General features: G+C 46.3%; 2 protein-coding genes across 2 annotated transcripts; both read left to right on the top strand.

Moving 5' to 3' along the window:
• The first annotated feature begins 533 nt into the window (after nt 1–533).
• LOC145955572 (uncharacterized) lies at nt 534–3,727 on the top strand. Its single transcript, XM_083070493.1, has 2 exons — nt 534–1,187; nt 1,445–3,727. The coding sequence occupies exons 1-2, from the start codon at nt 534–536 to the stop codon at nt 3,725–3,727; spliced, it is 2,937 nt and encodes a 978-aa protein (XP_082926619.1).
• Nucleotides 3,728–3,757: 30 nt separating this feature from the next.
• On the top strand, nt 3,758–4,735 carry LOC145955569 (uncharacterized). Its single transcript, XM_083070488.1, has one exon. The coding sequence runs from the start codon at nt 3,758–3,760 to the stop codon at nt 4,733–4,735; it is 978 nt and encodes a 325-aa protein (XP_082926614.1).
• The last annotated feature ends 9,354 nt before the right edge of the window (nt 4,736–14,089 follow it).

The raw sequence follows: 14,089 nt of genomic DNA, 5'->3' as shown, positions 1-14,089 counted from the left end.
TAGAACCTAGGCCGACCCCCTCTTTTAGGGGTACTCGGTCTATGACCGACTATGCCCCTCGCATGAGCCTGGCCGACCCCACATTAATCCCACTTGTCTAAGAACCTACTCGGTAAATAACCGACTAGGTCCCCCAAATGGTCCTAGTCGGTCGGGAGCCGAGCCCTACCCCTTATATCGATACCATCCTGTGGCAAGGGTAAGACCCCACCCTTGCTCATCAGTTATTTTATGGATAAGAGCGATTAAGGAAATCCCTATATTCTCAAGGCCCGCGAGGCCTAAAGACTATATAACCTAAAACCCTAGAGTTGAGAGGGCAGATTACACTTTTGAATGCTCTGTCTCTAAGGCACGATCTAGGAAAAAACCCTAGTCCACCCTTTGGCCGGAACATTTTGGCGCCCACCATGGGACTACGGTGAAACTTCTCCTGCGCCCCAAGTCATAGAGAAGAACTCGCTTTTTACCATGGCGAGAGGCGGCAACAACAACAACGACACACAGCACCCTACCATGGAGAGATGATGTCCATGATCAACGGCCTAAGGGAGGAGAATGCGCGGTCCAGGGAGAGAGAGGAGGCCATTCAGCGCGAGAATGAAGAGATCAGGAGGAGAGCGGACGAGATGCAGGCCAGAATAGCGGCCAGTACCAGGACTGTGGAGGAGGATGTCATGCTGGAGGTCCCTAGGGATTTTCGACCTTTTTCGGAAGCCATAGAGGCCGAGATCATCCCTAGGGATCATCGGATACCACAGGTCGAGCCTTTTGATGGAACACAGGACCCCAGTCAGCATTTGACGGACTTCCGAGCTCAAATGTTGATCTGTGGTGGGAGCATGGAGGTCCGCTGCAAATTGTTCATGGGAACACTCAAGAAGGCAGCGCTCGATTGGTTCAGCGGTCTTCCTGACCGATTGATCACCGATTTCGATGTCTTTAGCCGACTCTTCATGGCGCAATTCGCCGCTAACAAGAAGAAATCGCCGATCACGTCGGACTTGTTCGACCTCAAGCAGCAACGCGAGGAGTCGTTGAAATATTTCCTACAAAGGTTCAACGAGGTCGCCTTGAGGATAGCATCGTTGGACGAGAGGATGGCAGTCATTGCATTCCAGAAGGGTTTGAGGTTCGGAGCTTTCGACATTGCGCTTGAAAAAGCGAACTGTCAAACGATGTCGGAGGTGAGGGCTTTCGCCTTGAGTCACATCAAGACGGAGGAGAACTAGATTATTAAAAGGGCAGCTGAAAGCCGAGAGGCAGGGGGCAGTAATAAGGAAGGCAACAAGCACCTCCGGGTACGCTCAGACTGGAACAAGCGACGTAATCACTACGATACCAAGGAGGGGAACCATAGGCAGGCGGACTACGGCAGTCGGGCGAAGGGCGAGTGGACGCGAAGCAACAAACAGGAAAAGTTCACTCCTCTCAACGTTCCCAGGAGCACATACTCCATGATGTCAACAACGCGTCGCTGTTTGAGTTTCCGGTGGCGACTGACCGCCAGTTAGGTCCCTACAAGACCGACTGGTGTGAGTTTCATTGCACTCATGGACACACTACGGAGAACTGCTTCGTTCTCGGTAGGCAGATTGAACGTCTTATTAAGGAAGGCCGCTTGAAGAATTTTATCGCAGGTAAGCAGGATGAAGGCTCGTCGGACAGACGGCGCAGACGTGAAGGGGAAGATGCAAGGAGAGAAAGACGTAGAGGGAGGTCTCCTTCGAGAGACGTCCCGGAGAAGAACTCAGAAACCCATCAACAGGCTGTCCACGGGGACTTTAACACCGTGGCGGGGGGATTCGCTGGAGGAGGGCCGACATCGTCCGCACGAAAGAGATATTCCCATTCGGTGTTGTCGGTCTCGGATTGGGTGAAACCATCTTGGCCAGTCATCACGTTCTCGGACGCCGACTTTGAAGGGGTGTCTCCCCATGAGGACAACCTCGTAGTCATTTCAGCAATCATCATGGGCTACAATGTGAAACGGGTGCTGGTGGACCAAGGAAGCTCGGCGGACATAATGTTCTGGGAAGCTTTTGTCGGGATGAAAATTCCGACCGATCGCCTCATGCCCTATGCAGGTACTTTGGTTGGTTTTGTAGGTGATCAGGTAACGACCAGAGGATACGCCGACTTGGAGACAACTTTTGGCCAGGGGGACCACATGAAGACTATCACTGTCCGATACCTCGTGGTGAACGCTCAGTCGTCTTACAACATATTAGTCGGCCGACCTACACTAAACAAGTTGGGAGCGGTCGTCTCTACACCCCACTTAAAGCTGAAGTATCCTTTGCCTAGCGGAAAGGTCGGGGTCCTCTGTGTTGATCAAGAAGTCGCGAGGAAATGTTATGAGGACAGTTTGAGGGCTAGGAGACACTTCTATGTAACACAGGTTGATTGGGGCGTCCAGTCAATTGAGTTGGATCTGAGGGTGAGTCATTTTGATACCCGACCAGCCCCGGCGGAGGACGTGAAGGAGGTTACCTTGGCCGAAGGAAGAACGGTCAAGATTGGTGTGTCTCTGACCAAGGAAGACGAAGAAGGTTTGGTGACTGTGTTGAAGAGCAACATATCAGCTTTTGCGTGGAGTGCCAACGATATGCCGGGCATTAATCCCGATTTCTTATGTCACCATCTCATGCTCGACCCCAAGGCGAAGTCTGTGATTCAAAAAAGGCGAAAGTTTGGAGAGGACAAAATGAAGGCTATAGTCGAGGAGACGAAGAAGTTGATGGCAGCCGGTCACATTCGGGAAATCCAATACCCGACGTGGCTGGCGAATGTGGTAATGGTACGAAAGAGTAATGGAAACTGGAGGATGTGCACAGACTTTACCGACTTAAACAAAGCTTGCCCGAAAGACTCATACCTACTGCCCAACATAGATAGCTTGGTCGACAGTGCCTCGGGGTATGAGTTGCTAAGCTTCATGGACGCCTACTTGGGCTACAACCAAATTAGAATGCACCCTGCCGATGAGGACAAAACGGACTTCATAGCCGATCAGGCTACTTACTGTTACAGGGTCATGCCTTTCGGCTTGAAGAACGTAGGAGCGACGTACCAGCGGCTCATGGACAAGGTCCTGGCAGAACAGCTGGGAAGGAACGTCGAGGCGTACGTAGATGACATGGTGGTAAAGTCGGACAGCGTCTCTCGGCATTTTGCCGATTTGCAAGAGTCATTCGACACTTTGGCGCGTTATCAACTCAAGTTGAATCCCGCGAAGTGTTCTTTCGGCGTCCAAGCAGGAAAGTTTCTCGGTTTCCTATTGACTCATCGTGGCATTGAAGCGAATCCTGATAAATGCTCTGCGATAATTAATATGAGAAGTCCCGCGACAGTAAAAGAGGTCCAACAGTTGGCAGGGAGGATGGCTTCTCTTTCTCGATTCCTCTCGAAAGTAGCGGACAAGTCATTACCCTTATTCCAGTGTTTAAGGAAGAACGATCGCTTTGCGTGGACTGATGAATGTGAAAGGGCATTCGGCGAACTCAAGCAGGCTCTCACCTCACCGCCCATCCTCACAAAACCACAAACCAACTCCCCTCTGTTAGTATACTTGTCGGCGTCGGACAGCGCCGTCAGCGCATTCTTAGTGCAAGAAAAAGGTAATTCCCAACTGCCTATTTACTTTGTTAGCAGGGTATTGCAAGGGGCGGAAGTTCGCTATCAAAAAATCGAGAAGCTGGCATTCACCATATTGGTAACAGCGTGAAAGCTCAGACACTACTTTCAGAGCTACAAAATGGTGGTACGGACAGACTACCCTATCAGGCAGGTTTTGCAAAAGCCCAACCTCGTAGGCAGAATGATGAAGTGGTCAATCGAGTTGTCAGAATTCGCAATCAAGTACGAGCCGAGAGGAGCCATTAAAGCTCAAGTGTTGGCCGACTTCCTAGTAGAACTGACCCCACCGACCGAGGAGGATTCTCCCGGAGAAAGCGAGTGGATCCTATCTGTTGATGGGGCTTCGAACTTAGGCGGTAGCAGAGCCGGGATCGTCCTCAAGGGCCCGGGAGGTATACTGTTGGAACAATCACTACAATTTGAGTTTCGAGCGAGCAATAATCAGGCAGAGTATGAAGCGTTGTTGGCAGGGATGACATTGGCGAAGGAGGTGGGTGCGACAAGCCTGTCGGCTAGGAGCGACTCACAACTTGTAACGGGGCAGGTTGTAGGAACGTTTCAGGCGAAGGATCCTCAACTAGCCCAGTACCTGCAAAAAGTAAAGGTCATGTCGGCCGACTTCACCAAGTTTTCATTGAGCCATGTTCCGAGGGAGCAAAATTCACGGGCAGATCTCCTCTCAAAACTAGCAAGCACGAAGAGGCCAGGAGCTACACGCTCGGTCATCCAAGAGGTCCTGTCCCAACCAAGCATCAATGGCTCTACCGCCGAGGTTTTAGCTATTGAAGAAGAGAAGGAATCTTGGATGACACCGTACATCTTGTACCTAACCCAAGGATCACTTCCCGAAGATAAGCACAAAGCATCACTGGTCATGAGGGAGTCGGCGAGGTTCGTGATCCTATCGGGGAAACTGTACCGAAGGTCATACAGTGCCCCATTGTTGAGGTGTTTAACAGCGACGCAGGCCCAACGAGTGATGGAAGAGATTCACGGGGGGATGTGTGGGAGCCATATTGGAGGCCGATCTTTGGTGTACAAAGTAACCCGAGCAGGTTACTTTTGGCCGACTTTACGAAAAGACTGCACCAATTAGGTTCGCAAATGCGACGAATGCCAAAGACACGCGGTCCAGCATCACTCGCCCGCCGAAAGACTCCACTCGCTCATATCTCCGTGGCCTTTCAACAAGTGGGGGATCGACATCTTAGGTCCTTTCCCCATGACAGTACGCCAATTAAAGTTCTTACTCGTCACGGTGGATTACTTTAGTAAGTGTATTGAGGCAGAACCAGTAGCGACCATCTCGACCGAAAGGGTGAGAAGTTTCTTATAGAAGAACATTTTATGTCAATATGGTATCCCACAAGCGCTAGTATCAGATAACGGAACACAATTCACAAGCGAAAGAGTTCAGACCTTTTGCAAGGAGATCGGAATCCAGATGATGTTCACCTCCGTAGAGCACCCCTAGTCCAACGGCCAAGCGGAGTCGGCAAACAAGGTCATACTCTCTGGGATCAAGAAGAGGGTTGAAAATTCAGGCTTGTCATGGGTGGACGAACTCCCTAGAGTACTATGGTCGTATCACACGACAATTCACTCATCCACCCAAGACACCCCTTTTAACTTGGTGTACGGAATGGACGCCATGATACCAGTTGAACTAAAGGAACCATCCATGCGCGCAACATGCTTCACCGAGGAGGAATCCGACAAAGGAAGACGAGTTGATCTTGACTTGATTGCTGAAACAAGAGACAGAGCACGAATAAATCAAGTCGCGGCAAAAAGACAAGCAACATTCAAATTCAACTCGAAGGTCGTCCCACGAAGCTTTGTTGAAGGAGACCTCGTCTTGAAACGTGCACAGCTGACCCAACACAAGAACAAGTTGTCTCCCAAATGGGTCGGCCCATACCGCATCGAGGAAGTAGTCGGCAAGGGAGCTTACCGATTGAAGACACTTGATGGCGGGAAGTTACCAAGAACGTGGAACGCTGCGAATCTACGCTTCTATTATAGCTAGACTCTTTCTCCCATTTGTATTAGGTGCACTATTTTCCTAACTCAGTATTTTTTCCCCGTAAAAATATGAGGGGTTTTTGCTGAGAAGGTTTTTAACAAGGCACCACCTTTTCAACTCTAATAAATATCATCTCTTTGTTTTCTTCCATGACTCCTAACATGCGTTATTTTAAAGGTGCACAAACTCGTGATTGTCGGCAAAAGTCCAACTAGGCGAGTATAAATAACTCGAAGACTGAAACTCGTGATTGTCGGCAAAAGCCCGACTGGGCGAGTATAAATAACTCGAAGACTGAAACTCGTGATTGTTAGCAAAAGTCCGACTGGGCGAGTATAAATAACTCGAAGAAACAAAACTCGTGATTGTCGGCAAAAGTCCGACTGGGTGAGTATAAATAACTCGAAGAAACAAAACTCGTGATTGTCGGCAAAAGTCTGACTGGGCGAGTATAAATAACTCGAAGAAACAAAACTCGTGATTGTTGGCAAAAGTCTGACTGAACGAGTATAAATAACTCGAAGAAACAAAACTCATGATTGTCGGCAAAAGTCCGAGTGGGCGAGTATAAATAACTCGAAAACTAAAACTCGCAAGCGACTCGATACAGCCAAGTCGGGGTGTAGACCCCTAAAATTGTCCGGGTCGGAAATAAAGCTTGAAGACTCTTGAGGACTGAAGGAAAGTCAGCCAGAAGGACTCATGGAAGGCCCTAGGAGGATTCTCTGTAGGTCTAGAGGTCTTGTAATAGCTCAAAATAAGGAAGTGGAGGGAATGAAGCCCAATACGGCCTCCCAAAAGTTCAGTACGGCCGTATTGAACATTTTGAACTACAATACGGCCGCACTGAACTCAATACGGCCGTATTGAGGTTTCTTGAACTTCAATACGGCCGCACTGAACTCAATACGGCCGTATTGAGGTTTCTTGAACTTCAATACGGCCGCACTGAACTCAATACGGCTGTATTGAGGTTTCTTGAACTTCAATACGGCCGTACTGAATTCAATACGGCCGTATTGTAGTTCAAAAACTCAATACGGGCCGTATTGACTCCAGGGCCCGTATTGCGCCTGTTCCCTATAAATAAGACGTCATTTGGACGTCATTCTACACTTTTACACTGAGTTTTAACCCTCTTCTTGAGTATTCTGGGTTTTTTTGAGCAGTGCTCTGCCTAGAAATCACTCGGAGAGTTGATCCGACAAAGTTCTCGAGTTCTGAGCTTTTTGCTTGAGTCTCGAACTGAGTCGAAGGGAAATCCTCCGGATTTCCATAGTTAAAATTTTCTAGGAGGGAGCGAGCGGGCTTGTAGAGCGAGGGAACGCCACAAAGCTTCCCAGTTTTACTTGAATATAAAAGCACGCTTCAAAGGTTTCTTCTTAAGACCTTCCTTTTACTGCTTTCTGTGTGTATATTTAACTGTCATCATGTAGATAGTTAAGTTATAATTGTTTAGAATAAATAGGGGTAATTTAGTAATTTCGCACTATTATTTTTAGAAATAATCTGTCATAGGGAACCCGAAAGGGGCGCTGTGGGGTGCTAACACCTTCCCCACGCGTAACCGACTCCCTTACCCGACTCTGGTTGTCATGGCCGAAGTCGATTTTTGAATCGATTGCCTTAAACTTCTTTTTCCAATGTTTTGAGTAAAACATTGGTGGCGACTCCATGAACCCTTCCTTTTTATGAAAACCGCTAATCCATGGAGGGTCCCGCTTGGGATTAACATGGATTGGTGAGCCTTTTAATAAAATTGCTCGTTTGACAAGGTCTCAGTTTGAGAATAAGTCATTCTAGCAATCCATATTTTTAAACAAATAAAAGAGTCCAACCATCCTTCGCGAATGCCGAAAGCCCGTTTCGGGCCGGTGGCGACAGATGGCGACTCCACTGGGGAAGCCTCGAGAGTCAGTCCCATTTAGTGACAGATTATTTTTAACAAATAATAGTTAAAATTACTTCATTACCCCTTGTTTGTATGATAACATGCTTTATTTATATGGCTTTAATAACTGTTGTATGTTTAGTTTCTGCAATTGTTTGAAATATAAATTGCACACAAACCTTTGCACACAACAGTTCCCTCTATACCCGGGGGCATGAGTGGTAAGCCATAGGGAGTGGATGTTAGTACGGCCGGTTGTCGAATGGGTCTATAGGTGCCCGTAGACCGTTGTCGGAAAACATCACTCAAGGTGATAACCATGAACTCGAGTCCGACAGTGCGTTGGAGCTTTCCATCGGCTTACGACGAGAGGAATTGGGTCCCTATAATGGGGGCACCTTGGGGGCCTCAGACCGGTGAGAACAGTTAGAACCACCTTGAATATGCACTTTTCTGCAGGATACCCCTACCTCGTGATTCGCTCGTGACTGTTCGTGGATGAGTGAATTGTTTGTGTAAATGCTTATGTGCAATTGTTTGTGCATTAATAAATAACCTCGTGATAAGGTCTAAAGAATAATCCCCATGCATGAAAAAACCATGACATGAGAGGAAAGACCATGTGCGAAAATATAATAAAAGTGAGGAGCATGTGCATCATTACCAATAAGACATCATGCATCCTCATAAACCATGCATTTTAGGTTCACCAATACCTCTTGACATGAGTAAAAGAGACCCATAATTATCGAAATTCTCCGTTGAGGAGAGATCATAAGTCAAGGAGGGTAGTAACACTCTGTTTTAAAAAGGCAGCGCCTTAAAAATGGAGGGTTATCAAGCTCATGTCAAGAGCGTATTCATTCCATAAATTAATTAGATTAAATATTCATTTTTAGAAAGTGGCTGGTCATCTCTCTGTCCTCACACGCGCGCAGAAAATCAAGAAGATGGAAGCGCTGGAGGACCAAAATAAGAAGCTTACAGCCGAGCTCTCACAGCTCAAAGAACAAATGGCGCAAATGATGGAACTCATGCGTCACCATAATGTACATGGGTCTCACCACAGTGACCATGAGTCCCATCATCATGAGGAGGAGGAACATGAGGAAGAACCTCCACGAGCTGTACCCCTTGGGGCGGGGATCATGATTAAAGAGCCCGAGGTTTCAAAGGAACAATTTCATGCTCTTGAGGATCGGCTAAGGGCTATGGAGGGGCATGATTTTGACATCAAAGATGCCGCCGACATGTGCTTGGTGAGGGACATCCAATTCCCTCCCAAATTTAAAGTGCCAGATTTCCCAAAATACGTGGGATCGACTTGCCCTAAGAGTCATCTCACCATGTACTGTCGCAAAATGGCTGGATATGCCACAAATGAAAAGCTCTTGATCCATTGCTTCCAAGAGAGCTTAGCCGATACTGCGCTCAATTGGTATATGCAGCTAGATGGAAATCTAGTACATACATGGAGGCAGTTGGCCGACGCCTTTCTCAAGCGCTATAAATACAACATCGACCTAACACCCGATAGGTCAGATCTTCAAGCCTTGAGTAAGAAAAGTGATGAATCTTTCAAGGCGTACGCCCAACGATGGAGGGAGTTGGCGGCACAGATAGAGCCCCCGCTGTCGGATAAGGAGACGGTGTCCTTATTCATCAACTCGTTGATTGGTCCCTATTACGATAAAATGATAGGGAACACAACGACACTCTTCTCGGACATCATCACCATTGGGGAGAGAGTGGAACAAGGACTTAAAAGTGGGAAGCTGGCTAAGCCTTCCCAATCATATGAAGCTAAGAAGGCCTTCGGGAAGAAGAAAGAGGGAGGAGTCAATGCTATAACCATACCCTCGGCTACTTCCACTTCGAAGTCGGGAAGGTCGCAATTCACCCCTGTGAAGAAGTTTGATAAACTTCTGACCACTTATAGCGATCTCCTGCCGAAGCTAGTAGAAGCCAAACTTATAGCTTATGTTCCACCAAGGAAGATCGACCCACCTTACCCCGATTGGTACAAGCCACAAGACAAATGTTTATACCATTCGGGGGCACCAGGGCATTCAACAGAGAACTGCCTAGCTCTCAAATACAAGGTCCAAAACCTTATTGATGCCGGGTGGGTCACCTTCGATTCGACAGCGCCCGACGTGAGCAAGAATCCTCTGCCAAAGCAGGAGTAGAGAGAAGAACAAGCCACGATAGGGCCCCTTCATATTTCTCTTTTAGGGACTCATGATCAGTACCCGAGATCATGAGAACCTTTTCATGTAAATAAGGGTTTTTGTACAGTTTTAATACATATCAATAAAGAGGCATTTTTCACATTACTCTCTTTTTTGTTCTTTTCTCTCTTTCCTCATTAACATTAATAATTCTAAACCTAAACAGAACCAATAAAATAATTATGTCTGTAATTGTTCGCTCTGACCGGGATCCGAAGGTGAATGGGTTGAGTTGGACAGTGATGAGGAGACCATCTCTCCGGATCTGCAAAGACTGCTAGATCAAGAAGCTCGTCTACTCCGACCGTGTCAAGAGAAATTAGAGACTGTGAATTTGGGGCATGGCCGAGAGATAAAAGAGGTCAACATTAGGACCCATACCAGTGATGAAATAAGGACACATGTTTCCGCTATGATTATAATAAAATCATTCTTCATTGCTTCTTTTCTTCCTTATAATAAAATTCTAAACCACATTATTTTTAACCCTGTTTGAATAAACATGAATGAGGTTAAAATCATCTTAATAATAATAAACCCGCATCATTTTTTATGTGGAAGTGTGTGTGACAACTTGGAGCACCTTCCCTTGGCCTCGACAAGTGCCATCATGGATAAAAATAAATCCTTTAAAATAAAAGAAGCTCGGCAGAAAACCCAAAAAGGGGATGCGCAAAAATAAGAGTAAAGAACCCGCTAGGAATCCCACGAAAGGGTGACCTAGGCAAAAATTAGGGTTGCAAAATAAACAAAAAAACAAAAGAAATCCATGATGGTACCACGAGCCGAATTCAAGAAAGGTTCAAGGGAAGCTATCCAAGTTGTCGAATCACAACACGACTTCTTAACTTCATAAGTGTTTAATCAAACAAGCCTAAACACATAAGCCTACCTTGGCCATCCATTCTTACAAAAACCATTTTTGAAAAATAAATCCTCTCTAAAACACAAACTTCAGAACAAAAATATCTTTCCTTTCTCTTCTCTCTTGTCCCAAAAGATTTTAGAATAATCTAGTGGAAGCATGGAGAAATAAATCATCACTGAAAATGGATCTAATCTGAATAATAAAATGGTGGAAGAACTGTGCCAAGAATTCAAGATCCAACACCGCAACTCTTCCTTATATCGGCCAAAGATGAATGGGGCAGTCGAGGCAACCAATAAGAACATCAAGAAAATAGGGCAAATGATGGTTGCCTCATTAAAGACTGGCACGAGATGTTACCCTTCGCTCTTCATGGTTATAGGACTTCAGTACGCACATCTACAGGAGCTACTCCATTCTCCCTCGTCTATGGGATGGAGGCAGTTCTACCCGTCGAAGTCAAGATACCTTCTTTAAGGGTAATTATGGAAGCAAAACTTTCCGAGGCAGAGTGGGTTCAAAGCCGATATGATCAATTGAACCTCATCGAAGAAAAACGGCTGAACGCCATATGCCATGGTCAAGCCTATCAGAGGAAGATCAAAAAGGCTTTTGACAAGAAAGTCCACCCTCGAGTCTACCATGAGGGAGAGCTGGTAATGAAGAAATTGCTACCAGCTCAAAAGGACAAAATCGGAAAGTGGGCCCCAAATTACTAAGGACCATAAGTGATAAAACGAGCCTTCTCAGGAGGAGCATTAACCCTCACAGACATGGATGGAGAAGAACTTCGATACCCAGTCAATGTTGACGTGGTAAAGAAGTATTATGCTTGAAGACGTTGCTTGCATAAGCCCGCTAGGATGAAAACCCGAAAAGGGCGTCCTAGGCAAAAATTAGGGAAAAATAAAAGCCTGCCAGTACAAGGGTACTAGGCAAAACAAAGGCGAATCTATCCCCGCTAGGATACGTCCTAGGCAAAATTTAGGGGCAAAAGAATAAGATACAAAAACAAAGCAAGTAACGATCACTTGAGTCGAAAACCGAAAGGTGGTTCAAGTGATTATCTTCTAGAAGCAAGCGTCTTGCAGCATCTACACTCCTGGCTCAAGCATCTCACCCGAAGCAACTAGGGGAATGTAAAGAGCAACAATTACAGATATAATTGTTAAACCCAATGTATATAGCCTACCCTGGCCAGCCATTCTTCAGAAATTCCTTCTGTATATCTTTCTGTAAAAACACTTGTGAATATCAATAAAATATCTATTCATTTTCTCTTCTCTCTTGACCATGTGATTATGCCTCTAAAATTGGTATTTCATAAAAATTGTACGAAATTCCTTTAATAATCAGTCAATAAAGAAAATTGGAGGGGTTCCTATAAAATCCGTAATCTCCTGTGAAAAAGGCTCACAAAAATATTCCCTCTCGTCGATGACAGAAATTCCTCCAAGAAAAGGAGGATAGGGAGAGCCATTCATTTTTCTAAAAAACATTAAATAATAAAACTTGCATTTGTGCATCACACGCACATTAATTGCACATTCAAAGACCTCATCATGAGGCAGTCGCATAAAATAGAAAAAATAGAAAAATTGCTTGTGTATGACAGCAGCAAACAAAATGCAGAAATTCAGAAAATCAATAAAACGTACAGAATAATTGAGCCTGGAGAGGCTCGCCGAAATAATACTCTCTCAGAAATAACTGAGCCTGGAGAGGCTTGCCGAAATAATACTCCTTCAGAATAACTGAGCCTGGAGAGGCTTGCCGAAATAATACTCTCTCAGAATAACTGAGCCTGGAGAGGCTTGCCGAAACAATACTCTCTCAGAATAATTGAGCCTGGAGAGGCTTGCTGAAATAATACTCCCCAACTGTACAGAATAAATGAGCCTGGAGAGGCTCGCAGAAATAATACTCCCCAGAGAAACCTCAGCTTAAGCTCATGGAACAAATCCCCAGCGAGAGCTACCAAAGCAAGATCGTCAAAATCCCCAATGGAAGCGCGATCATCCAAAGCAAAATATTCAGTCAAAGGACTTGAAACTTCCTCAGTGGAAGATAGCTCTCTGACTCAAGCGCTGAGTGAGGCTAAGCCTGCAGAGACTTCCTAAATAATACTCTGGGATACATAAGATCCCCAAATCCCCAGTCGCCTACTCAAGAGGCACCCCTACAAAAGGAGAAAAATAAAAAATATATCAATAAGTATTCCCCAAGCGGAATTTGGGCGTACAGCCAACCACCGAACATCAAGATGATTTGCCTAACAGAAGAGGCCAGTCAAGAATTGAACGACAGAATCCCCCAGCGGATAACAGCCTACACAGAGGCTACAAAAATCAAAAAAATCAAAGGAGACACCCGAATAAGGACAACCGGGATACTCCACCAACGTCAAAGGACGTCAGCCAAACATAAGGCATCGCTCAATTCAAGAAGAGCATCTGTGTCTACACCCCAAGGAGTCAGAAATTCCCCATGGGTACCAATTATGCAAATGCAAGTTGGGGCACAAGAACCTATGAATGACTGCACATCCCCTAGACGGATCCCTGTGTTATCCAGCCCTCAGTGGCACAAAATCAGAAAAACCATCGAAGCAACATAGTGGACTGTGGAGACAAAAAAATCATCTCAGATCCCTGGAGAGGGTAAACTCGCATTGCCGAAGTGATCAGAAGACACGGACGCAGACCCTGGAAAGGGCAAACTCAGTTGCCTAGGTCGTCAGAGACAACCGAAGCAAAGTCTGGAGAGACGGTACTCAAAGTCTGGAGAGACGGTACTCAAAGTCTGGAGAGACGGTACTCAAAGTCTGGAGAGACGGTACTCAAAGTCTGGAGAGACGGTACTCAGAGTCTGGAGAGACGGTACTCAAAGTCTGGAGAGACGGTACTCAAAGTCTGGAGAGACGGTACTCAAAGTCTGGAGAGACGGTACTCAAAGTCTGGAGAGACGGTACTCAAAGTCTGGAGAGACGGTACTCAAAGTCTGGAGAGACGGTACTCAAAGTCTGGAGAGACGGTACTCAAAGTCTGGAGAGACGGTACTCAATGTCTGGAGAGACGGTACTCAAAGTCTGGAGAGACGGTACTCAAAGTCTGGAGAGACGGTACTCAAAGTCTGGAGAGACGGTACTCAGAGTCTGGAGAGACGGTACTCAAAGTCTGGAGAGACAGTACTCAACCATCAGCGTCGTCAGAGGCACGTTGGTGTTCAACTTCCGGCTCGGGCGTCGAGTGAAGTTGACCCTGGAGAGGGTAAACTTAGCTACCGAGGTTGTCAGAAGCGCCGAGGTATGCAACAACCTGGAGAGGCTACTCAACAATTTTCCACCGGAAGACGCTACAAGTCAGAAGGTTGGCACATCACCCGGACAATTGGGTCAACTCCTTTACTTGTCAGCCGGTACACCAAAAGGCCGT

This window comes from Cajanus cajan, chromosome 1 (assembly GCF_000230855.2).
Source record: "Cajanus cajan strain Asha chromosome 1, NIPB_CcT2T_4, whole genome shotgun sequence".
Taxonomy (NCBI): Eukaryota; Viridiplantae; Streptophyta; class Magnoliopsida; order Fabales; family Fabaceae; genus Cajanus; species Cajanus cajan.
This window is presented reverse-complemented; position numbering and strand designations above follow the sequence as displayed.

Coding starts and splice junctions, on each gene's coding strand:
- LOC145955572 (XM_083070493.1), top strand. CDS start 534: ATGATCAACGGCCTAAGGGAGGAGAATGCGCGGTCCAGGGAGAGAGAG. Junction 1,188..1,444: donor ACTGTCAAACGATGTCGGAG/GTGAGGGCTTTC, acceptor CAACGTTCCCAG/GAGCACATACTCCATGATGT.
- LOC145955569 (XM_083070488.1), top strand. CDS start 3,758: ATGGTGGTACGGACAGACTACCCTATCAGGCAGGTTTTGCAAAAGCCC.